We start from the raw sequence: 27,178 nt of genomic DNA, 5'->3' as shown, positions 1-27,178 counted from the left end.
TTGCACTGTCTGCAAGACATAATTCTTCATCATTTATTTTCTACTGAACTTGAGAGGTATTCATATCTTCAAGGAAATAAAAATATGTGTCACAAAACTAAACATGTTTAAAATAACTATTATAAAATAAAATACCCATAATAATACAATATCTTAGAAAGCATACAAAATATAAACTCTTAGTACAATCGCAAAGTTCACAACATAAACACATAATGTCATAGTTAAACTTCTACAGTTTTATATCAAATCTAACACAATATATTAAAAGCTTAATTATTCCCTTTAGGGTAAGTAAAGAAATCTGCAACTTCTAGGTGAGTTGTATAACCAGAATCAAAATCACTTTCGCCATCTTCAAATACAAGATTGGTCTCAACATTCTTCCTTTCTTCTTCAATTATTGTTTATAAAGGTCAACAAGGTGTTTTGGTGTGCGACATACACGTGACCAATGGCCTTTTCCTCCACAATGATAACAAACACTGGTCACATTGTCACTTTTCCCTTTCTCACATTTACCATCTTTACGGTCCCACTTCTGTTGGGAATGTGAGCTATTGTAATAACGTCCATGGCCTCTACCATATCCATCAAAACGACGTCCACGCCGATGGCCACACCATTGGCCACGACCACTGCTGGTGGCATGATCTTTATTCTTTGATTTCTTCCCATTATGGGTTGTCACATTCGATTCAGGGAATGGAGTTGAGCCAGTAGGGCGTACTTCATGATTTTTCATTAACAGCTCATTATTTTGTTCAGCCACAAGAAGACAAGATATCAATTTCAGAATATTTTTTAAAACCTTTTTCTCGATACTGTGTCTGCAGGACAACATTGTTTGCATGAAAAGTGGAGTATGTTTTTTCTAACATATCTGCATCAGTAATTTTCTCTCCACATAATTTCAGTTGAGAAGTAATTTGAAACATGGTTGAATTATATTCACTCACGGATTTAAAATCCTGTAATATTAAATGCAACCAATTATAACGAGCCTTTGGCAATATTACAGTTTTCTGGTGGTCATACATTTCCTTTAGATTACTCCAAAGGATTTGTGGGTCTTTAACTGTCACATACCCAGTTTGAAGCCCTTTGTGGAGGTGATGGCGAAGAAATATCATAGCCTTAGCTTTATCTTGACATGTTGCTTTATTTCCTTCTTTTATTGTGTCACCAAACCCTTTAGCATCTAGGTGTATTTCAGCATCTAACACCCATGACAAATAGTTTTTCCCAGTAATATCAAGGGCCACAATCTTAAGTTTTGCTAGGTTCGACATTATTCAATGAGTTTAGAAAATTCACTTTTTTTTCGTTTGTAATTTGATCCCGTTGCTATCTTTCAACGGCTAGCGATGGTGCTGATAACGTATTATGAAAGTAGAAAGAAAGGGAGAGAGAGGAAGAGAGAAACTAACTGTCGGTTATCTTATTCATTCATTAGACATATCTAATATATACACATACATAGTAATATATAGGAGTGAAGGTATAATGGGCATCCACCCTAATATATATTTTATAATAATTTACTTGAATTGTAAAATGATTAGTGCGATTTTAGGAGTTTAGCGTTTCGACAAAAATACTTAAGTTGGAAAAATATAAGAAAAAACTTATCAGACAGTTATTAGGTACCGTTTTCTTTTGGAATTGAATAATATATGTAGCCGTAACCATACCCGTACCCTCGATCTATTCAAATTTTTGGATATGGTAACATATTAGTTATAATAACCTATTTTCTAGACCGGGTATATAACTGGATGTTAGTGTATAAGTAATTTTGTAACCTACTTTTTAACACTTGTTTTGCATTAAAAAAAATTGTTGGGTATGGTACACGCACGCATGCACATACACGTACACACACATACACACACAAAACACTAAGGACTCATCAGAACGTGACACGTGTCATTTATGACGTGTCTTTTAGTATATAGAATAGATAGATAAAATTGCGACTGGAATGTGTGACAGAAAATTAACTGTAACTAATAAGTGACAGAAAATTAGCTAGTCCTTATTTTGTGACTAACGCATTGCGGCTGAAATCGTGTCTGTAGTTATATAGGGATTGAAATTGTTTTGTAGCAACATAGTGACTAAAAAGTGTTTCTATAATTATTTAGTGACTGGAATTTTGTTGGTAATTAAATAGAGACTAAAATTATTTCGGTATATAATTAGTGACCAAGTATGGTTGGTAGGTAATTAATTTTTGTGACTGAATGGTAATCCGAAGTTAAATAGGGATCGAAAATACTGTCGTACCAAATTGGCGACTGACACTTGACCGGTAGTAATTTAGCAACCGATATGTCGCTAAATGGTCCTTTTCTTGTAGTGTGGAGTTTCTACGGAGGGACGGCGTGTGGCGTTATAACTTGTTCTTGTTCGATTTGAGAGCAGTTAGGGAAGGCACACATCACAAATTATGTAATCTGAATGATGTCAATTGATTAGGTGCACTTAACATGGATTCCGGCAATTTATGGTTTTTCCGCATGACATTGGATTGTTCATAACCTAACATATTAATGTTTCATTATAAGTCATTAATTTAATTAAGAATACGGTTTAAGATATTTTATACATTTATTAATAATTATTTTAAGTTATATGGTGGAATAAAAGAGAGATAATTTATGGTGTGGTAGGCTAAAAGTAAGAGAGATAAAATGGCGACCAAAATAAACTCGCCAACCATTGGGAAGGTTTGGGCATTGTTGGTCATAGGGTTTGGTCACGGGTGAGTTGGAAGAGTAGACAATAATTGTTTATGGGATTACTATTTACCGCCCCATATTACTCAAAATCGTCCTATTTATTTACTCATATGCCTCCTACATGTACCTTCCTCGTTTACCTTCTTTCACCTATAACCTTCCCACTACATTTCTGACCACCACCTTCGGCCGCCACCACCTCGACTTCCACCTCCGACCACACCACCTTCGCCCACTGCCACCTCTGGGTGTCAATCCAGACACCGGATATTGTTACATGTCCGAGTCTATAGGCGGAACCTCGACAACTTCACAAGAGGTTTTTTTTGTCCGGAAAAAAATTCAGACTTATGCATTTTAAGCTTGTACCACGGTACAGACTTGTGAATTTTAAGCTTGTACCATGGTACAGACTTATAAATATTGAGTTTCGACCATGGTATAAACTAATGAATTTTAAACTCGTACCATTTCAGGAGCTTCAAATTCATAAGTCTATACCATGGTCGAAGCTCAAAATTCATAAGCCTGTACCATGGTACAAGCTTAAAATTATAAGTTTGTACCATAGTACAAGCTTAAAATCATAAGTCTGTACCATGGTACAAGCTTAAAATCATAAGTCTGTGAATTATTTCTAGACCAAAAAAAAGCTGGTGGAGCTCTTTTCTCCGAATAAATGTGTGGCAATTGGTGGTGGTTGCCTGGTGAAGGACCGATGGATGTCTTTTTTTCAATAATGGGAGAGGTGGAAGTTGGGGGGAGAGAAAAATGAAAAGTTGAGATAAGGGTATTAACGTAAAATAATGGGTCGATTTTAAATATATGAGGTGACTTTTAACGCTCCATTTATTCATTTGATGAACAAAAAATTTAGGTCGTCCGTTGATTATGCTTTTAACATTAGATCATGCTACAAAATCCCAAAAATCTTGTCGACGTATATTTGAAGGGTTGGTCTATCTACTTGATTAGACCCACACCCACACCCACACCCACACCCCAAACCCACACCCGAATTCAGAACCCCTTTCCAACCAACGCCAAAAGTCTAAATTCCCAGTCTGATTCTCAAGATCAAAGTCCTTATCTCTTCTATCATCAAACCAAATCCAACTGCTCTCATTTCTCTCTCTCCTCCTTTTCTTCCTTTCTAAACTTCAATTCAATTCTACAAGCTGCAACAATGGAGGCATTAGCAGGTTCAAGATTCTATTTTCCTTGCGTAAAACCCCCAACGATTAACCATCATCAAATCAGAAGAACACAAAGGTTAATGATTACTAGAGCTTCCATTGCTGTTGAGCAAAAAAACCCAGAAACCAAAGTTGCTCTTGTTAGAATTGGCACTCGAGGAAGGTAACATTTTTGGATTTGTTTTCATTTATCAATTCCTGGGTTTTGTTTGTTTTTGTTGAAATGTACCTTCAATTTTCGTTTTTCAGGTTGATTTGGGGGTATTTTCTGAAATTTAGCGATAATTGTGTTTCTTTTTATATGCGTGGATAGAAACTTGTGTTTGTTTGTTTAGTTTTTAGAGAACTACAGAGAACAGTGATGTAGACGACATTCGATTGGGTAGTGCCCGATAGTTTAACTCACTAAGCTAGTTGGCATCGGCGGAAAGTCAAAAACTTGCATTTGAATCTGTTATGCATTAGCTTTATTATTTAGAAACTAGGGGGAGGGAAGTGGGGAGAGAGGATATGTGTGATTTATGTAGTTGTTAAAACTGAACAAAATGGAACATTTTGGGAAAGTGGTAGAATATTAGATTGTATAAATTATGTATAGGACTAGAGTACTCCGTTATACGTTCACCGTAGTTTGCAATGTTCATCAGTATGCACATTGTTTTCATTTCAATAATTTAGGTTGATGTTGTGTATTAATGGGGACCATTTGGGTGTGTGTACTTATTTTTTTTTATCAGGAAATTATCAATGTGCTTGATTGACAATTGGAAATTGATATATTTGTGTCATTTACAAACTTTTATAAGCGGTCTTACACAAAGATCGCATTGGTGTCATATAAGTTAAGCAATGAAACCAATTAGTTAAGCACTGTAACTAATTAATTAAGCACTAAAACCAATTATTTAAACTTTGGAACCAATCAGTTAACCAATAGAACCAATTAGTTAAGCACCGAAACCAATCAGTTAACCAATGGAATCAATTAGTTAAACACTGGAACCAATCGGTTAACAAATGGAACCAATTAGTTAAACACTGGAACCAATTAGTTAGACACTGGAACCAATTAGTTTAGTGCCGAAACTAATTAGTTAAGCAATGTAACCAATTAGTTAAGAAATCAAAACGGTCTTTTCGGTAAAGCGGCCTTACACAAAAGTTGCCGTGTGTCATTAGCTGTTAATACTCCTTCGGAACTAGTTGTCACATCCTAGTTTAAATTATACTATCAGTTAACTCAAGGCGGAGGGATTGACAATTCAGGATGGGCGTACTTAACTACTCCATAATATTTAGATGCTTTTTAGGTATCAATATTCACTACAAGAGTTTGTGTATCTTGGTCAAGGATTTGTGAGAATTGCATTTCGTGTATCCTTGGAAATCATTATAACTTAGTGCTACACATTTTATTTTATTGGTGATTACCTAAAACACTACAAGTCTTGTAGTTCCTGCAGTTAGTAGGACACCCACATTTTCCATTATAAAACTGTAAGAGGATCACCAAGTTCTTCAGTCATATTGTATGAAAATAGTTTAAAAAAAAGCCCTTCTGGCTCAAGCTGAAAACAGGTATTATTCCCCGTAATACTCAAATCGTTACTGAAGTACACAAATTGAACCAGGGTCCTATTGGAAATTCAGGGCTCATGTTGTTCTTCTGATTGACTGATTTCTCCAATTTTTCTCCCTGTTTATTTTGTATAGCATGATATCGATAAAAGGTTCATTTTCTATGAATTTGGTATAAATTATATTTTTCTTTCCTGAATGGTGTCGTGTTCTCTTCAACATATTTCTACTGGAGTTATATGCATTTTTTGCATGTGTAGGACAGTCCATTAGCACTTGCTCAAGCTTATGAAACAAAATCCAAGCTCATTGCAGCGCATGAGGAGCTGGCCGAGGATGGAGCGATTGAAATCGTAATAATAAAAACAACTGGTGATAAAATACTAAGTCAACCACTGGCAGACATTGGTGGGAAGGGATTGTTTACAAAAGAAATAGATGAGGCCCTGTTGAATAATGAGATTGATATTGCTGTCCACTCCATGAAGGATGTTCCCACATATTTGCCAGACAAGATTTTCCTGCCTTGCAACCTTGAGCGTGAGGATGTTCGTGATGCCTTCATTTCCACCACCGCAGCTTCTCTTGCAGACCTTCCTGATGGTAGTGTTGTTGGTACTGCGTCACTGAGAAGGAAATCTCAATTATTACATAGATATCCATCCCTCAAAGTAAGTCTACTTACCCCCTTACTTTCTTCATCATTCTTAGGATGCCTTGTAAACTACCATAAATTTATCTTTCCTACTTGTGGTATTGAAGTTCTAATTTCTAATATAGCTGTTGAGAAATATAGTGTTCTTGTTTCTGACTTTCCTTTGTAAGCTCATTTATATTTAAAGGAAATGTGCCACATCAGTACTTCCTACGAACTGATTAGACTTGGGTTTGCAGCCTTGATAAAACCCATGGAAGAAGTTTTTAATCTTGAGGCTGTTCATTAATGGAGTTTATAAGGTGTCGGATACTAGGATGAGTGCTGACTGCTGAAGTACTGAGTTCTAATGATAGAGCAATTAATTATGTTTTTGTGTGTGTTAATAAGTAATGCGCAAGTGAAAAGGCATATTGCCGTTTTCACTGATGGTGGAAGTTGATGAGATCAAGTCATACTGTGCAAATTGTGCACAGTAATTTAATTTTGTCTACTTTCTTTGTGGAGAGGTGTAATTCTTAATTTGATAGCAGTATCCATTTTTGTGGGATGATATCTTGTTCAGTTTACAAGTTTAGCTTGTTGTATCTACGACCACCTTTTCAATTGATATGACAAACTTTACTGAAATCATATTGGTCATGACAAAAGCCAATCATTGTAAGCGTTTAAGAGAACGTGATAGTTATGATACCAGTTTATTCGGCCTCTATGATGATAGAAAACCTCAACTTAAACTTTTCAAAGCTTGAGATTTACGACAATATCAGAGTTGGATTGTGTATCCCTTATTATGTTGCTTGGTTGTTCTGGTACCAGAACAACTTACTGTATTCAGTATATTTAGTCTAAAAAGGTGCTGTGAACCTTTGGGTAGTGTACTCATTACTGACCGCGCTGGCATTTTCCACATGTGACTGGGTGTGAAATTTTTTTGGAGGGGTGATCACACCATTCTGAAACTACACTAAATTTTCTCGACTCCTTGTTCAAATTTGGTTTATGTATCAATTCAGGTACAGGATAACTTCCGTGGAAATGTGCAGACACGGCTAAGAAAACTTAATGAAGGGATAGTGCAAGCTACATTATTGGCACTGGCTGGACTAAAGCGTTTAGACATGACTGAGAATGTTTCTTCTGTTCTTTCGATTGACGATATGCTTCCAGCTGTTGCTCAAGGGGCAATTGGAATTGCTTGTCTGAATGATGATGACAAGATGGTAAGTTTTATGATACCAAGTAATTACTTAGTTGCTATAGACATTAATTTTATAAAAATGGGCCTAGATACTAATGTTTTGTCTTTAATATTCATGAATCATGTAGCTGGCTAATGATTCTTCTACATACTATGTATTCAATTGTTGACTCTTAAACTTCACAGCCTCTCCAAATGAGATGCTCACACTAAAATTGACAAGTATGTGAATTGAGTTCATTGTTAATTAAGAAGGTGTAATCATTACTGCGCATGGTGGTTCAAAAGGTTGGACTAGCATCTACTACGGGTAACCATCATTTTAGAATCTAATTTGGCTTGTATAAATTGCCTGAAGAATGAAGATGATATCTTTGATAGCAAATGAATGTGACGAGGCCTGTCATAGGCTCTTATGATTAGTTCTTATATTTTGATATTTGAAAAATGATTCTGAAAAGGTTTGAGTTTATGTGTTTCTTATCTGTTGAATGAATGAAGAAGTTACTGAAATCACAGGAGTTCTATGGTAGAGTTCTCTGGGGCCATGAAAAAGAATAATAGAGAAATTTGTCATTCAGGTGTGATTTAGGAAAAACTGTAATTTTTGAAAGAGAGCGTGTTTCTTTTGTGTAACAAATAGTCAACAAACTCAGTTGTCCTGGCCTTTTCTGCTCGTTAGCAATGTTGTTATATTTTCTCTGCAAGACTCCTATTAACTGGACTCGGTACCATTTCAAATTAAGAGATGGTAAGCACAGCCGCCCTTCAAATTACCGATTACACCCTTGAAGAAACATGTTGCCTAAAATGTTATCAACGGCTCCTGAGGATTAAAGTTCTCTCTAATTTTTAAAAATATGTTATCAGCGTAAGGTCAAGTTTAAAATATGTTCCCTAAAATATGTCATCAGCGTTAGATCTATTATGCTTTGATGGGAGATGAGTGATTTTATTACTTGTTGATGCTGTCAACCACTCCTACGGAGGCCTTTTAGTTATTGTTGTTTCTATTAGTTCCTATATCAGGTTGTGATTGTGCAAGTAGTTTATTTTACCCTTTGTCATTAACATACTTAAACCCATCTCACTATATCCCAAACTAATGATCTCTTTGGTTTTCTGGACTATTGTTAGGTAAACTACCTAGCCTCATTAAATCACGAGGAAACTCGGTTAGCAATTTCTTGCGAGAGAGCATTCCTCGAGACCTTGGACGGGTCTTGTCGTACCCCTATTGCTGGTTATGCTTGCAGAGATGAAAATGGGGACTGCTTTTTCAGGGGACTTGTAGCTTCAACTGATGGAAAGAAAGGTAAAAATATATTTCACTGTCACTCAAATAGATTTACCATACATGTTTCCTAGCTTTCTGCATAATTTTAATTGTCATGTTAAGTTCCATAACTATCCTTACTTAGTACGAGTAACTTTTACAACTCCACCATATGCCCAAACCACTGTAGTCCCATCTCTGAAATTCCTATGAGGGTAATAAGGGAAAGATATATTTAACTTACTAGATATGATAGATTTGTGTCCTACGGAGTAATATATTTTGGGGGTAGAGGGAGTTACGTTGTTTTATCATATCTTGCAGTAATAGAGACTTCTCGAAGGGGACCATATGCTTTCGACGATATGGTATCAATGGGAAGAGATGCTGGGAAGGAGCTTCTTTCAAAGGCTGGTCCTGGTTTTTTTGATCCGAGATAATTTTCTGAAGTAAAGCAATGTACAAGAGTAAACTCGATTTCTGGTCTCCAATGAGCCCCCGATCTTGTTGTAAGAGTAACACGGTGTTTGTATCGTAGCGTTAGCATGGTGTTTTGTATTGTAGCAATAATAAGAGCATGGTGATTTTCTTTAGGCTTCTTTAGATTTAGGATTTGCATCTTTCTATATGATGAAATACAATTTCTAATCCCATCTATCTGTTCTTTTAGTTTGTATGATTTTGTCATTTGTCGATTTGATTTGAATTGATGAGTTCAATTTTGGTCTTTATCACTTCTCTTGAGCACACTATTGTTTTGTAACTTTATCTTGTAAGGTTGCGTTCTATTCCCCTTTTATTTATTTTTCATGAACTTATGTTATATGAACTTAACTGAATTTTATGTAATCTATTTTAGTTATAAAGTGTACATGTACATCCCTTATTTTTCCTGAACGTATCTTATATGAACTTAACTGAACTTATTTTTCGTGGTACAAGTCGAATAATGTAAATAGAACAAGTGTTTGCAGAAGGATGAAATACTTGGACAACCTTAGTACTTAAAAATTTAAAAACAATTTTTATTTTTACTTACCGATAGGGTGTTTGTTTTGTGGGAATAGGAGGTTGGGTTCGACAAAAGGTGTGATTGTTATCTTCATTTATTCCGTTGAATTTAAATTAGTTTTGCGGAACATAATTAAGTTTTTTAACTTATTAAAACTTATAGATTGCTATTGTATTTATTCATTGAAGTTACTGATTTTTTGTTAATTAAAACTTAATGTAACTGAATTCAACTCATAGTCGAACTTAACTTGTTTTTAACTGGAGATTCTTTTAAGGTGAAAAGAACATGCATGCACTTAAAAAGAAATGAAATTTTAGCAAAATGAGAGGTGTTTTATAGCACCTCATATTCTTCCCACAACACCACCCATACTCATCATCATCATCATCATCATACCAACCTTCGAACCTTGGACCTGCTGAATAGAACACGATGTGTTATCCAGCAGGGCAAGGGAAGGTTAGTGGAACCATCTGCCAAAACGAACACTTTGGTCTGGTGTTCATGCAAACCTAGTGAACTCTTGCGTATTAACGGAGTACTCCGTATTCGTTTTGGAAAAATAAACATGAAGATAAGATTACAAATATGACCCAATTTTATTAACACAAATTCTTATTTACATGGGGTGTACGATAATTAGTTAAAGTTAACGTAAAATGTTTAAATGTTACCCTTATATATGTAAAAGTTATCAAATTTTTTTTAGGAACACTCTTGATCCGAGTGAAGTTGTAATTAGTAGAATTTTGTTTCACATTGCTTGTAGGAGTGATGATAGAATGAAGTTGTTCATTCAGTAGGTGGGTTGCCTTTTCCTTGTTGGTTTAGATGCAACTCTAGGGGTGTTTGGTGTTTTGGTGTACTTTATTCTTGGTAAGTAATAACAACTTTTATTTGCCAAACAAAAAAAGTTATCAAATTTTTTTGTGATAAAATTTTTCAATTTAAGAAAAAACATTTCTTTAAATTTACTAATAATGTATAAAATTAACATTTAACCCTTTAAAATGTTTATCTATCAATTTTTTTTAATAATATAAAAGTTGGAGAAAGCTGGGTAAAAGTTAGAGAAAACTGGGTAAAAGTTATGTTGGTGTACAATAAAATTATTGTACACCTTGTGCATGCAAGACCTTTTGTTTTATTAAAGAAAAATTTGTCAATAATAACCTTCTATCTATCTATCTATCTATCTATCTATCTATCTATTACTATATACTAAAAGACACACCAGGAATGACACGTGTCACGTCCTGGTGAGTCCTTATTATTTTTTTCTTTTTTAAAAAAAACTTTTAATTTAAGAATCTTTTGAAATATCTGATTTCCTGATTTTTTTTATTATTCTTTCCTTCTACTTAATATAATAAAATTATATATACGAAAGAATAAATTATGATTTCATGTATTACGACAAAGATAAAAAAAAATATATATATATTTACTGATTTGAAGAACATATATGTTATGAATGGGAAAAAAATCACAGTTTTTTTGATATTACTGTTTCTATAATATACGTAGTAAGCTATTACAGAAACTCCTTAAAAGCAAAATAGCAAAATATTTTTTTGATTTTCATATAAAATTTTCAAAAAAGTGCATTATACTCTTAACCTACAATATTTTTTTTTTGAGGGCACTCTTAACCTACAATAGTTAATAAATAAATAAACAAATTACACTGAAATGTGTTATTATACGACATACCCAAACAAAAAATAATTTTTTATTTTATGTAAAACAAGTGTTAAAAAGTGGGTCCAACAAAATTACTTATAAACCTGAAAGCCTGTTATATACCCAAATCTAGCGAATAGGGTATTATAACTAATATGGTTATCAAATCAATACCAGGAATGACACACCAGGAATGCCACGTGTCACGTCCTGATGAGTCCTTATTATTTTTTTCTTTTTAAAAAAAAAATGTAATTTAAGAATCTTTTGAAATATCTGATTTCCTGATTTTTTTTATTATTCTTTCCTTCTACTTAATATAATAAAATTATATATACAAAAGAATAAATTATGATTTCATGTATTACGACAAAGATAAAAAATATATATATATTTTTACTGATTTGAAGAACATATATGTTATGAATGGGAAAAAAATCACAGTTTTTTTGATATTACTGTTTCTATAATATACGTAGTAAGCTATTACAGAAACTCCTTAAAAGCAAAATAGCAAAATATTTTTTTGATTTTTCATATAAAATTTTCAAAAAAGTGCATTATACTCTTAACCTACAATATTTTTTTTTGAGGGCACTCTTAACCTACAATAGTTAATAAATAAATAAACAAATTACACTGAAATGTGTTATTATACGACATACCCAAACAAAAAATAATTTTTTATTTTATGTAAAACAAGTGTTAAAAAGTGGGTCCAACAAAATTACTTATAAACCTGAAAGCCTGTTATATACCCAAATCTAGCAAATAGGGTATTATAACTAATATGGTTATCAAATCAATACCAGGAATGACACACCAGGAATGACACGTGTCACGTCCTGATGAGTCCTTATTATTTTTTTCTTTTTAAAAAAAATTTTAATTTAAGAATCTTTTGAAATATCTGATTTCCTGATTTTTTTTTTATTATTCTTTCCTTCTACTTAATATAATAAAATTATATATACAAAAGAATAAATTATGATTTCATGTATTACGACAAAGATAAAAAATATATATATATTTTTACTGATTTGAAGAACATATATGTTATGAATGGGAAAAAAATCACAGTTTTTTTGATATTACTGTTTCTATAATATACGTAGTAAGCTATTACGGAAACTCCTTAAAAGAAAAATAGAAAAATATTTTTTTGATTTTTCATATAAAATTTTCAAAAAAGTGCATTATACTCTTAACCTACATTTTTTTTTGAGGGCACTCTTAACCTACAATAGTTAATTAATAAATAAACAAATTACACTGAAATGTGTTATTATACGACATACCCAAACAAAAAATAATTTTTTATTTTTTATTTTATGTAAAACAAGTGTTAAAAAGTGGGTCCAACAAAATTACTTATAAACCTGAAAGCCTGTTATATACCCAAATCTAGCAAATAGGGTATTATAACTAATATGGTTATCAAATCAATACCAGGAATGACACACCAGGAATGACACGTGTCACGTCCTGATGAGTCCTTATTATTTTTTTCTTTTTTAAAAAAAACTTTTAATTTAAGAATCTTTTGAAATATCTGAATTCCTGATTTTTTTTATTATTCTTTCCTTCTACTTAATATAATAAAATTATATATACGAAATAATAAATTATGATTTCATGTATTACGACAAAGATAAAAAAAAATATATATTTTTACTAATTTGAAGAACATATATGTTATGAATGGGAAAAAAATCACAGTTTTTTTGATATTACTGTTTCTATAATATACGTAGTAAGCTATTACGGAAACTCCTTAAAAGCAAAATAGCAAATTTTTTTTTTATTTTTCATATAAAATTTTCAAAAAAATGCATTATACTCTTAACCTACAATATTTTTTTTTTTGAGGGCACTCTTAACCTACAATAGTTAATAAATAAATAAACAAATTACACTGAAATGTGTTATTATACGACATACCCAAACAAAAAATAATTTTTCATTTTTTATTTTGTGTAAAACAAGTGTTAAAAAGTGGTTCCAACAAAATTACTTATAAACCTGAAAGCCTGTTATATACCCAAATCTAGCAAATAGGGTATTATAACTAATATGGTTATCAAATCAATACCATAGCCAAAAATTTGGATAGATCAGGGTACGAGTATGGTTACTGTACGTTACGGATATTATTCAATTTTAAAAGAAAATGATATCTAATAATTGTCTGATAAGTTTTTTCTTATACTTTCCCAACTTAACTATTTTTGTCGAAACGCTAAACTCCTAAAATCACACTAATCATTTTACTCCCTCTGTTCCATAATGTTCCTCATGTTTACTATTCATATGGTCAAAGTTTACCCTAATTAATAGTACAATTAAGAGTAAAAATATAACTTGTGTGATATCATTGGATTCGTTTCAATATAAATTTTCTAATTATCTTTTTTTTTTTTATAATTTTTACTAATTCGAAATTAAATCTATTAACGGTCAAAGTAGCGCATTGGAGATCGCGCATAATGGAAAAGTGGGGAACATTATGGAACGGAGGGAGTATAATCCAAATAAAATAAATTTTCTCCGATTTTCACAACATCCGTTGATAAAATTTGATTTTATTTTATTAAAAATTTCATTTAAATAAATTATTCAGAACAGAAAAAATATATTTAGTCTCATCCGTACGATGCACGGTACCTAACCTAGTAGTTTAAAATTTGCGAGAAATAACCTTATATCAATTTTTGGGTGAAGTCATGCGTTAAGCTTAAACTCATTTGTGAGACAATCCGAAGCCACTTTCCGGCATTGACTTCAGTTCTCCGGCTATTGGTCATCATGTGCAGGGCACATGGCCTCACTTTTGGCTATTTCCACCCTTTCTTTTCCAAAATTCCCAACTATAATAACTAAAAAAAAAAAGCGAAAGCCAATGCCGGATAGTGGGTGAAATGGGTGAACATAGCCAACTTCGACAATGCCTGACCTGCACATGATGATCAAAGGTTGAAAAATAAAAGTCAATGCTGAAAAGTGGGAACGGGTTGTCTCTGTTAGGTTATGATACATATAAAGCATATATATTTCATGTGGAAAAACCATAAAGCCAGGAATCCAAATTAATTGCCACATAACAATTAGCATAATTTAGGATGCTTATATTTGTAGCGTGCCCTCCCAAGCTGCTCCTGAACCGAACAAGAACAAGTTTAGGACTCCAAGTGTAGTCCCTCCGTAGATAGTCCACAGCACGTTCGGATCCGCCTTAGATTTAATTAACTAGAATTATTCAACCTAAGGTTTTAAGTTATTCGAATATAATTTGTGGCAAAATTATTAACTTTAATTTTAACCTTTAAACTATATGAATACTTGAATTGGGTGATTATAAATTGTGAATGCCATCACCTATTTATAGGGTAGGATTATCGGAACTAGAAACCTACTAGGATTCTATTAATCTAATCTTATTAGAATTAGATATCAATTAAAACTATTAAGTTAATGTTTAATTCAACAACTAACTCTAGTAGTTTTAGGAAATTAATCTTTAATCTAATCCTAATCGCTTAAGGATTCGATGCATGCACGAACTCAACGCACACACGCACGCACAGCCCACGAGGGGCGCTGGGCGCGCGCGCGCGGAGTGCTCGGCCCACAACGCTGCAGCCCACGAGTGGGCGTGCCAGCCTGCTGGCCTCGCTTGGGCCTGGCCTTGCCCTTTGCTTGGCTGAGCCTTGCGATTGCTGACGGGCTGCCTTGCTTGCCTTGCGCACATGGGCTTGCTAGGCGCAGGCCTGGCTTCGTGCTGGGCCTTGCGTCTAGCAAGCTCGTACGATGTTTATTTCGTACGACGCGCTTCCGATTAATTTTCCGATTCCGGAATTCATTTCCGATTCGAACAATATTTAATATTTCCGATTCCGGAATTAATTTCCGTTTCGAACAAATATTTAATATTTCTGATTCCGGAATTATTTTCCGATTCCGATAATATTTCCGATTCCGAAAATATTTCCGTTTTCGGCAATATTTCCGATTTCGACGATATTTCCATTTCCGATTATATTTTCCGATACGTACCATGTTTCCGTTTCCGGCAACATCTGCAACTTGGATAATATTTATATTTCTGATGCGATCCATATTTTCGTTTCCGGCAATATCATCGTTTCCGGAGTATTCATAATTTGCCTTTGACGATTTCAGCTCCCACTGGAACCGAGATCCGTCGATTCCGAATATCTATAAATGGAGTATTTAATTCATTTAAATACTTGATCCGTTCACGTACTATTTATGTGACCCTACGGGTTCAGTCAAGAGTATGCTGTGGATTAATATTATTAATTCCACTTGAACTGAAGCGGCCTCTAGCTAGGCATACAGTTCACTTGATCTCACTGAATTTTTAACTTGTATAATTAATTAATACTGAACCGCATTTATTAGACTTAGCATTGAATGCATACTTGGACCAAGGGCATTATTTCCTTCAGTCTCCCACTTGTCCTTAGGGACAAGTGTGCATTTCCTAATTCCTTTGTCGCTTGATGCTTGCTCATGAACATAAGGTAAGAGTTGTCATCCTTATTATGTCCAGGGGTATTTCTCGGTTTCAGAGTTCAACTGATCAAATAAACAGATAATCATAACATATGATTTATCTGAGCACGGCCATGCATTTTACAGTTTCTAGCTCTCCGAGTGGCGTTGTACAACTTTCAGCATCTCATCCCGATTTATGGGAGGACAATCCCAATCTTGCGATCTTGAGATTAGACTTCGTTTGATAGGTGATTACCCGATCGTTGCCGTTATAGCCTCCTTTTACGGTGCGACGGTTGACAACGTCAAAGTAACCAGTTCTCAAACAAGTAATCTCAAATCACTCAGGTATTGAGGATTAGTGTCTAATAATTTTAATGAAATTTACTTATGACATATTTTCATCTCTTACAGTAAAGTTTCATAGGTCTGTCTGATACTAGTCTTCCAAAAGTAAGTATTTATGCAAATGATTGCGACATTGCCATGTCCACATAGTTCAAAAAACAAAACTACTAGTCATCTTGTATTCTAGTCGTCTAGCATTTTCTATGCGTCCATCTCTATAGAAAACTCCGACCAGGGACCATTTTCAAATTTTGACATTCAAGTTCGCTTGATAGACATTTCTTAGTCACAGGGCTGGTCCTGACAGTCTATCTTGAATATATCGTCAAATTGAAGGGACTCATCATTTAATAATAAACAAGGATTAAATGGAATATGAAAATACATTTCATATATGATAAATGTTCAACCCCAATGTTTTACAACCATGGGCCTCAAACCCATCTTTAAAACAATTAATGGAATTCAAAGCTATGCTTGATTTTCAGTGCCACAATGTGAGTATTGTTTCTCACTTGTTGAATAGGTTTAGTTATCATGATTTCTCAATCTTAATATCCTTTTCATCGAATGTTCTTCGAGATAGGATGATAAGATCTTTTGAGTATGTTTATTTTGTGATCTAGTCTTTCTTGCTACAATAGCGGTTCTACGCATTTTGCAATGAAGAACCATCAAGTCAGCATACATGTGATCCACCCAAGTTCAGTGAAGAACTCTTTAACATAAACAACTCTGTTTCATTGCTTCTTAGGCAATAATTACTTTTACTTCAACTGTTTAGGTTGCTAGTGATGCTTTGTTTGGATTTACATATCCAAGTAGTTCGCAGATATGTGGAAGACTTTCCAGCTGAATCTTAGAACAAAGAAATTAATATTTAATTTCACATGCAACAACTCATGGTCTTTAATCCATGTTGCCATTTCAAAACACGACGCTCTTTAGCTCGTCCTTGCCAATGGTTAACTCCAAAGGAATTTTGGTTGATCCTTTGCCAGTGTTTATGCGTGTAGCATCAATATTTAGCATATATTTATTTCCTTGAATCAAGAACTAATTCTATGTACCTCTTCAAGTACCATAAGTTTTTCTTGATCTCAATCTAGTTGATATTTACTTAGACCAATAGAGATTGGTATGTGTTCGTCATGCCTAAAGCCATACGATACATTTTTGGCGATCCTCATATTATATCATACATGATAAATTCTTTTGCAAAATAATTCCCAATTGAATTCTATTCATGTAACTTTAGCTCATTCAGTTTCAGTAGATACTGAAGCCAACTAAATTCTTTAACATATAATATAGGTTAAGAATCTCATCTAGACTCTTTGATGTTTAACTTAGTAAATGCTTATACATAGTTCAAATATTCATTACTTAGATTTATTCATATGGGTCGAATATCTCCAATGGAGTCTTTCGTGTTTGATTTAGTAAATGCCATTAATTAATCTAAAAGGATATCATAAGATCTTTGTAAATAGATCTTAATACCAAGTATGTACTAAGTTTCTCCTTGGTCCATCATTGATGAATAATTTCAAATCTAAGTCATTAGCATTTGAATGTTATGTCACAATAGAGAGATATGTGTGTGATACACATAGGACCAACTAAGTTTTTACGAAGCTTCTTATATATCCATAAGAATCATGTACATTTTATGAAACTAAAATACTTATTAGCTTCACTAAAATACAATTCTAATTCCCAATTGCTTGCTTAAATCTGTACTTAGATTCCATAAGCTAGCTTTCCTTTTCAAGTAATTATTTGGATCCACAAATCCTATGACATGCCAGGTACATAGTTTCTTCCAACATTTGATTGAGGAAGATGTTTTGTCATTCAATTGTCATATGTACCAATATGCAATCATTGCTTGATTTATAGACTTGAGCATTACGATTATGCATGAGGTTTCAACACAATCCACGTCGTGAATTTGATTGTAACCTTTAGCAACTAATCTAGCTTTGTGCGTGAACACAATTCCATGTTTGATGGTTTTTATCCTTAAAACCAATTTGCAATCGATAGGTGTAAACCATTCTTGCAAATCAACAAAATTTCAATTTTGTTCATCAAAACATTGAGTATGTTTTATGGCCTTTAACCATCTAAAACATTTGAGTCTATATATGGACTCTAACCATTTTAGGGAATCTGGGTTTCGTCATAGATTTCTTACAAGTCACAAACTCATTAATCTACATGATAATAGTTTGACTGCAAGTTGTAGGTTTCTTCACTATCTAATAGAAGAATCTCATAGTTCCATTGACCTGAACTCTATGTTTCTTCACTATCTAATAGAAGAATCTCATAGTTTCAGTGACTTGAACTCTATGTCTACTTGGGTATAGAACATCAAACAATAGAATATCAATAGCCACTTGAAAGTCCTTTGAATATTCCGTTCTCCTTGAAGCACTTGTAAAGTTTTCTAAGAGATGTCTATTCTTTAAAGCCACTTTTAAAGTCCTTAAAGAATAAGTGTTCGGATTTTCTGAAGAACTTCTAAAAGCCTCCGGAACGTCCGCCTATGTTTGTTGTTCGCCTCGAATACTTTCGAGGTCTATTTTCTCCCACTTGTCATTTTGGAAACGAAAATCCAAAAGGACATTATTTCGAGCAAACAAACATTATGTTATCAAAAATTCGTGGTAGAAACAATACATTTGTGTCTCATTTGAATAAATCACAATGAAACATATATTTATTCTTGGGCCTTAGTTTGTTGAATAACAAACACTAAGCTCCCACTGAGTTTAGCAACTCTTTAGATATATTATATATATTTGAAAAGATATTCTGAAATTACTTTTCAATAGCTTTGACGAATTTGGTTTAGTTTAGTTTTAGAAATTATAGGAAAAGTCTTTTTGATTCATCATTGATCGAATCAAGCGCTAATTGACTTTGATCTTTCCAACTTAGATATGCCATATCTTATGGAGCTAGATCGTGAAATTACAACACACAATCATTGATGATCATTCTTGACATAAGTAATCATCAACATGATCTAACCTAGATCTTTATGATTTCTTGCCAAGTGGGTTTTATACTTCTGAATCTTTGAACTAGCTAAACAGATTCAAACTTATATCACATTTGAGTAAATAAACCTATATTCACTCAAATCTAGGTAAAATAATAAAGTCATAAAATCTTTCTTTAGATTTGAACTCTATTTTCTAGGTGTTCTAATAGTTCATATCTTTTGTTAGTTTCAACAAGTAAGACTTCTTTGTCTTGAAAGATCTAGAAATCAATCAACTTTCAAAATTCCATCAAAATAGAGCTTTTGAATGTTAACTTGTTGACATGGTCTAAGCAACAATGCTAAAGGTTTGTGGAACTCAAATCAAGAGATTGATTTGAACCTAGTAAAATTCTTATTGTTAAAAAGTTGTTTGTTTTAAACAAGCATATTGACTCAACCCGTAAATGAACATTTCATCCAAATAAACAAACAAACATTGTTTTTATTTTTCTTGAATGTGAGTCTTTCTGTGCTTGTTACAGAAATTTTGGTATGCTGATTATGGAACAAAATAGCCATTAAGTTCCAGCCGTGAAAGGACTTAAAACAAACTAGATGACCCTACAATTAATGTAGCATTGCCATGCTTCATTTCCCACTTGTAAGTCATTAGTGTAGCCTAGCTTCCATTGCTTGAGTTATTTTCGAAGTAAGAACCTCAACCGGTATATGATACCAAGGAAGTTTGATTGCTAGGTCACTTCTCTTTAAACATAAACTTTTAGGTAGAAACGGAATCGTAAATTCCTTTCATTTGTTCCTTGTTTTCCTACTTCTTGTACCCTTTCTTATATTCTTAAGAATTGACTTCTCTAGTGTTGACTTTTATACTATGTTAGACATGTCCAATGTCACTCCAACAAGGTCCTTACCATTTTATTTATGTTGAATATTCTGTTTCAACTAGATGATCTTACCAGAAGCTTCTAAAGTTCTCTAAGCATCGATCTATTTGAATATCTAAGGACTAGACTCATTCGAGAATTAAATGGACAAAGATATTAGGTTGTTAACCATTGGTAAAGCTGAGCATTTAAACTCAATGCTTTATGATCTCAAAACTACATTGTATTTTGAATTCACAAGCACCAATCGGTTTGCCATTCGACTTTGATACTCGAAAACAACCATAAAAGTCGCTATAAGAAACGTACATTTAAATTGCTCATTTTCTCTCATTTCCGTGAATCGTTCTTAGATTCACTACCAATCGAGGAAATTTACTGTTACCTTTCTAAAAGGTTTACTGCAGTGCAAGATATATAATTATAAACAATAATTAAAACATACATTGAAGCATGCAAATTCTAAACATTTATCATGAGTAATAACTTGAAAATTAAAGCAATCATGCAATTTAAACAAGTCGTTGTCATTTTATTCGAATTTATTGTTCCAGCAACTGTGAATAAAATGAATCCAAGATCCTAAAATCATTGAAGAATTAAGCACATTATGTATTTAGAATCAATTCTAAAATATTTTAGGTAAGCAAATCCTTTGCTAATAGTCTAGAAACTACTCTTGGTTTGATAGGTACGTCTAAGAACTTATTAGGTAAACCTATCCCGTTTGCCACGACATAAAAGGACTCCTTACTTATATCGTTGAGTTTCACCAAAACTAACATGTACTCACAATTATTTGTGTACCTTACCCCTTTAGGATCAATAAGTAACACCTCGCTATGGTGGAAAACTATTACTAAGATTGATGTAAAGGTTATCTAAGTAAGTGTTATTTTGGCATGGCACCTTTTAACTCAATTTTTGAAGTTTGTAACTTAAGGCTCTTACTATGTTGGTTAGATTTTAAGTGAACTAAAATCCTTAATCATGCAACATAATCAAGCCACAATCTCATGCATAATTAAGACATATTTAAAGCAATAAATAACTTAAAGCATGCATAAGATATAAATGTGATCTAGTATGGCCCGACTTCAACTTGAAGCTTCAACTTCAAACCCCGTCTTGAAAATGGATTGGAAAATCCGTCTTGAATTTCACCATGGGAGGCGCCATTTTCTCCAAATAGGATATTCTATAATTGAAACTAATTACAACTATTTGATGGTACGCAGACCATATTTAAATTAAAAACTTTGGTGCAATAGACCAATTTTACATTCAAATTAATGGTACGCAGACCATATTTTCTATCCTATTTGGGCCATACTAGTCACTTTCCATAACATGCAAAACAGTACATTTACAATATACCATTCACCCATTCATTTATCAATGAATGGACCACATAGCTGGTTATTAGAACATATTATGCATCACATAAATATTTGCAGCAATTAATCAAGGCTTCCAATAATCTACAAATTATTCAATCCTTATTAATCCTAATCGAGTTGTTTTAACCTTAAAGGAATGTAGACCTAATCAAGAGTTTATGACTAAAACGCTCCCACTAAAACCAAGAAATTTACATGCTTTACTAATTTTAAACCTAAAATTGTATTTCCTAGTCCAACCGAAAACATACAAATTTAATTAAAATTTAAAGCTCATATAAATTTATTATTTAAATCCTTTAATTTATTTTCAGTTTATTAAATTAACTAATTTAAATTTAATCAAGGTTTCAATTTTAGTAAAATAATTGGTATAAATAAAATTTATAATAATTAAATTATTCAAAATTAAATTCCGAGAAAAAATTAAATTACGAATTTTAAATTTAATTAAAATCGTTTTTCCAACTGAAAATTAAAATTAAATTAAAACGGACCAATCGGGTCAAGACGAGGCCATGGGCTTGCGCCCATGCCCCGTCGAGTCCACGTAGCAGAAAAGCCCCACTCGGCTGGTCGCATAGCAAGGCACGAGCATCCACACGCAAACGTAGCAAGCCAAGCAAGCCACGCTTGCGCGCAGCAGCTTGCTCGCTGTGTCGTGGCGCAGCAGCTTGCTCGCTGGCTTGTGGCGAGGCAACGATCGCTGGGCGAGGCTTCCTTGCTGCCCGCGCTGCGGCCTGCTTGCTTGGTGCCCTGCCTCTCGCCCCATCCGCCCACTTTTCGCAGCACTCGACGCAAGGCAGGGCTGCTGTAGACACCTACTTTTGTCCCCATTCCCGAAAGGGAAGGTTCGATGATGAGAACATAAATCTCCACTTGGCAACGCATCTCCTATAAAATAACGAATCTCGATCACCCTTTTCATTTCACCCGAACCTGCTATTTATAGAAACCTGCTAAAAATAGTAACTGCCGTAACGGGTAGTTGCTAAAAGTGGCAAGACATAAAAGATAGAAACCTGTCAGAATTAGGTGTTGCACTCCAACATAAATCCTAAAAGAGATAAAATTTGCAATAAGAATCCTATTCCTAGTATAATTCGAAAATAAGAGTTACGTATTAATTAAAATCCTAACGAGCTTAGAGTTCGTAACGGGCCCAGACGCATTCCGTCATAAAGTTAATACGCACTAAAAGACTCGGATAAGTCTCAAAGACTCCGTATTCCATGAGTCCAAATCTGACAAGGAAATACGGCCCAGACCCTATTTTCAACGCCTGGCTCTGGGCGCCGAAATCTTCGGCGCCCAGCCCTGGGCGCTGAAATTACCCGGGTACGTGTTCTCTCCTAATTCTTCTGGGATTAGTGCTCTAAAATTATATCTTTCCACGAACTCTTCCCTATAAATACAGCCCCAAATTCGACGTGAAAGGAACACACACAATTCATATTCTGAGTATTGACTCCAACCCCTAAGCCTAAGTCTCACGCTGCGAAATTGATCCCGCGTTCTGTCGCAATCGATCCAAAAGTCGAACAGAACGTATCCTGTCCCTTGTAGCTGAAGCATTAAGCCTAGAAACTTGAGATTTGTTAAATAAAAGGAGAAATAGCAAAGCCAAAGTGGTTAGTTTTCTGAGAACCGTGACACACCTCTCAAGGGTGCGTCGTAATGTGTCCCTTCGCATGATTTAATCGCTTTCCTCGCCCTTTTATGAAATTGTTAAACTATTAAATCTGATTGTTTCATCATGCCTAATAAAGATTATATTTTGGGAAATTGAACTATCATGCTAGGTCCCTTAAATCAATCTAAACAAGATAATCACGACCGATCTAGTATTATGTGTTGCATATTGTTAAAATCAATTTAGATTAGTTTAATAGTTAACGCATGTCTCTTAAATTATTTATGCTGAGCTAGTAAGGATATCCTACCTCTGGAGTTATCGAAGAGCGAGTACTCCTCTCGGTAGTTACAGTCCCCCGAACCCTCAATCTCCACCCTGCGGGTGTACGTTAAGCGATCCCCACATGTGGGGATCGCTTAACGTACACCCGCCACTAGTAGAAAAAACCCTTATTGCAGCGGGCTTTTAGACCCCTGTTGCAGCGTACATCGTATGCTGCAACTGGGGGGCCTGCAACAAGTCTGAACTTGTTGCAGCGTACATTGTTCGCTGCGAAAGTGCTTTTTTGCAGCGTACATTTATATGTACGCTGCAACAAGTGTGTAAAATTTGGCCAAAATCTAGACTTGTTGCAGCGTACAAATTGGTGTACGCTGCAAAAAACCCATTCTGTTGCAGCGAACATCTCTTTGTACGCTGCAACAGGTAATGATTTTTGCTAAATTTTACACCCTTGTTGCAGCGTACATATATATGTACGCTGCAACAAAGAGCTTTAGGCGGAATTTTTTAATTTATTTAGGGATATCTGGAGTGCCTTGCACACAAATATAGAAACCTGTCACAACAATAATAATATCGCTAATAATATCGCAACCTGTATAACAATTATAAAAACAATAACTGGTGTTTTGTATATTATATATCCCAAAACAAAGTGCATGTAGTGCATTCAAAAATATGTACGTTCCAATGTCAACGTACGCATACATTTTAATATAAAAGATTGTTCTATAACATCTAAGCCAACTCGATCAAACGCGCTCAGGCCAATAATAAATACTTGCTGGTAAAAAACTTAGCCCATTGCTCAGGAACCACATCAATTTCCTCACTAGCATAAGGCGCATTCCTCGTAGTATAGACCTTCAAAAACAAAAATTTGATAGGAGCATTAGATTAAATGTCATTTTAGTCTAAATATGACATATAACGACCCAATGAGCCTTAAATGTGCATAAATATATTGGAATGAGTATTGAAAACTTTAAAACTAAGCATATTAATCATGTAATAAGTTTGAAATAAGTCCTTAGGTTCTTTAGTTCAAAGTTGGAACGAAAATGTCATTTTAGTCTAAATATGACCTATAACGACCCAATGAGACTTAAATGTGCGTAAATAGATTGGAAGGAGTCTTGAAAACTTAAAACTAACCATATTAATCATGTAAAGGGTTTAAAATGAGTTTTTAGGTTCCTTAGTACAAGGTTAGGAGCGAAAATGTCTCATTTTAGCCTAAATATGACCTATAACGACCAAACAAGTCTCAAATGTGCATAAATAGATCGGATTGAGTCTTGAAAAGTTCAAAATAATCATATGAATCATATAATAAGTTGGAAATTAGTTCCTAAGTTCGTTAGTTCAAAGTTGGGAGCGAAAATGTCATTTTAGCCTAAATATGACTTATAACGGCCAAAGAAGTCTCAAATGCGCATAAATAGATTGGATTAAGTCTTGGAAAGTTGAAACTAATCATATGAATCATGTATTTAAGTTTGACATGAGTTTTTAGGTTCGTTAGTTCAAAGTTGGGAACGAAAGTGACATTTTAGCCTATATATGACCTATAACGGCAAAAGAAGTCTCGAATGTGCAGAGATAGATTGGAACGAGTGTTGGAAATTTAAAATTAATCATATTAATCATGTAATAAGTTTGAAATGAATCCTTAGGTTATCTAGTTATGAATTGGGAGCGAAAATGACTTATTTTAGCCTAACTATGACCTATAACGACCAAAGTCTCAAATGTGCATAAATAGATTGGATTGAGTCTTGGAAACTTAAAACTAATCATATGAATCATGTTATAAGTTTGAAATTAGTTCTTAAGGTCGTTAGTTCAAAGTTGGGAGCGAAAATGTCATTTTAGCCTAAATATGACCTATAACGGCCAAAGAAGTCTCGATTGTGCATAAATAGATTGGATTAAGTCTTGGAAAGTTAAAACTAATCATATGAATCATGTAGTAAGTTTGAAATGAGTTCTTAGGTTCGTTAGTTCAAAGTTGGGAGCGAAAATGTCATTTTAGCCTAAATATGACGTATAACGATCCAATTATCCTTAAATGTGAATAAATAGATTGAAACGAGTATTGAAAACTTAAAACTAAGCATATTAATCATGTAATAAGTTTGACATGAATCATTAGCTTATCTAGTTCAAAATTGGGAGCGAAAATGCCTTATTTTAGCCTAAATATGACCTATAATGACCAAACAAGTCTCAAATGTGCATAAATAGATTGGATTGAGTCTTGGAAACTTAAAAATAATGATATGAATCATGTTATAAGTTTGAAATTAGTTCTTAAGTTCGTTAGTTTAAAGTTGGGAGCGAAAATGCCATTTTAGCCTAAATATGACCTATAATGGCCAAAGAAGTCTCGAATGTGCATAAATAGATTGGATTAAGTCTTGGAAAGTTAAAACTAATCATATGAATCATGTAGTAAGTTTGAAATGAGTTCTTAGGTTCGTTAGTTCAAAGTTGGGAGCGAAAAATGTCATTTTAGCCTAAATATGACCTATAACGATCCAATTATCTTTAACTGTGCATAAATAGATTGAAAAGAGTATTGAAAACTTAAAACTAAGCATATGAATCAAGTAATAAGTTTGAAATTAGTACTTAGGTTATCTAGTTCAAAATTGGGAGCGAAAATGCCTTATTTTAGCCTAAATATGACCTATAACGACCAAACAAGTCTCAAATGTGCATAAATAGATTGGATTGAGTCTTGGAAACTTAAAACTAATCATATGAATCATGTTATTAATTTGAAATGATTTCGTAAGTTCGTTAGATCAAAGTTGTGAGTGAAAATGTCATTTTAGCCTAAATATGACCTATAACGGCCAAAGAAGTCTCGAATGTGCATAAATAGATTGGATTAAGTCTTGGAAAGTTAAAACTAATCATATGAATCATGTAGTAAGTTTGAAATGAGTTCTTAGGTTCGTTAGTTCAAAGTTGGGAGCGAAAATGTCATTTTAGCCTAAATATGACCTATAACGATCCAATTATCCTTAAATTTGCATAAATAGATTGGAACGAGTATTGAAAACTTAAAACTAAGCATATTAATCATGTAATAAGTTTGAAATGAGTCCTTAGGTTATCTAGCTCAAAATTGGGAGCAAAAATGCCTTATTTTAGCCTAAATATGACCTATACCGACCAAACAAGTCTCAAATGTGAATAAATAGATTGGATTGAGTCTTGGAAACTTAAAACTAATCATATGAATTATGTTATAAGTTTGAAATGAGAAAAATCTACATAGAAAACTCAAACTCCACATAGAAATAAAATCAGTTTAATAATTGTGTTTGCGAGGGGGTATTTCACAAGCAGGAGATGACTAGTTTGCATGATGTATAAGGCTAATTATAATTATGGTAAATAAAAAGCAATTTAAATACATACCAAGTCATCTGTCAGCATGTCCACCTTTTTCACTTCCTTGGAAAAAAACCAACGGTGACTGCATATTTTAAGCAAATTACAATTAGTACATGAAAGCTATTGACGGATAGACATACAACGACACTGTAAGTGCGAATAAAATTAGTTATTAGTGTCACTGATGTATTCGCCTAGCTAAGGAGATGCAAGACGGACAGCAAACCACCATAGGGTTATAGGAGAAATAGCATAAAGTAGCAAGAATATAAGCACGCACTTAGTGTTCATCTTTGTAAACACGGTAATATTTCTCTACATGCTGCCGTTGACCA

The 27,178-nt window shown here is 33.7% G+C and overlaps 2 protein-coding genes across 2 annotated transcripts; one reads left to right on the top strand and one right to left on the bottom strand.

Annotated features, from left to right (window-relative positions):
* Positions 1–272: 272 nt before the first annotated feature.
* LOC110777780 (uncharacterized) lies at positions 273–1,292 on the bottom strand. The gene is made up of 3 exons (XM_021982367.2): positions 812–1,292; positions 487–729; positions 273–394 (listed from the first exon to the last, which is right to left on the bottom strand). The coding sequence occupies exons 1-3, from the start codon at positions 1,290–1,292 to the stop codon at positions 273–275; spliced, it is 846 nt and encodes a 281-aa protein (XP_021838059.2).
* Positions 1,293–3,809: 2,517 nt separating this feature from the next.
* LOC110777781 (porphobilinogen deaminase, chloroplastic) lies at positions 3,810–9,384 on the top strand. Its single transcript, XM_021982368.2, has 5 exons — positions 3,810–4,103; positions 5,784–6,189; positions 7,190–7,396; positions 8,512–8,689; positions 8,975–9,384. Exons 1-5 carry the CDS (start codon positions 3,931–3,933, stop codon positions 9,088–9,090), a joined length of 1,080 nt encoding a protein of 359 aa, XP_021838060.1. The 5' UTR covers positions 3,810–3,930; the 3' UTR covers positions 9,091–9,384.
* The last annotated feature ends 17,794 nt before the right edge of the window (positions 9,385–27,178 follow it).

The sequence above is a fragment of the Spinacia oleracea genome, chromosome 1, assembly GCF_020520425.1.
Source record: "Spinacia oleracea cultivar Varoflay chromosome 1, BTI_SOV_V1, whole genome shotgun sequence".
Lineage (NCBI taxonomy): Eukaryota > Viridiplantae > Streptophyta > Magnoliopsida > Caryophyllales > Amaranthaceae > Spinacia > Spinacia oleracea.
The sequence above is the reverse complement of the archived record's forward strand: the minus strand, read 5'-3'. Positions and strand labels throughout refer to the sequence as shown.

Excerpts from the sequence above, each read along its gene's own strand:
- LOC110777781 (XM_021982368.2), top strand. The coding sequence starts at position 3,931 with ATGGAGGCATTAGCAGGTTCAAGATTCTATTTTCCTTGCGTAAAACCC. Across the intron at positions 4,104-5,783 it reads AGAATTGGCACTCGAGGAAG|TCCATTAGCACTTGCTCAAG; the intron begins GTAACATTTTTG and ends TGTGTAGGACAG. Across the intron at positions 8,690-8,974 it reads TTCAACTGATGGAAAGAAAG|TAATAGAGACTTCTCGAAGG; the intron begins GTAAAAATATAT and ends CATATCTTGCAG.
- LOC110777780 (XM_021982367.2), bottom strand. The coding sequence starts at position 1,292 with ATGTCGAACCTAGCAAAACTTAAGATTGTGGCCCTTGATATTACTGGG. Across the intron at positions 730-811 it reads GACACAGTATCGAGAAAAAG|TACGCCCTACTGGCTCAACT; the intron begins GTTTTAAAAAAT and ends AAAATCATGAAG. Across the intron at positions 395-486 it reads GAAAAGTGACAATGTGACCA|AAGAAAGGAAGAATGTTGAG; the intron begins GTGTTTGTTATC and ends CAATAATTGAAG.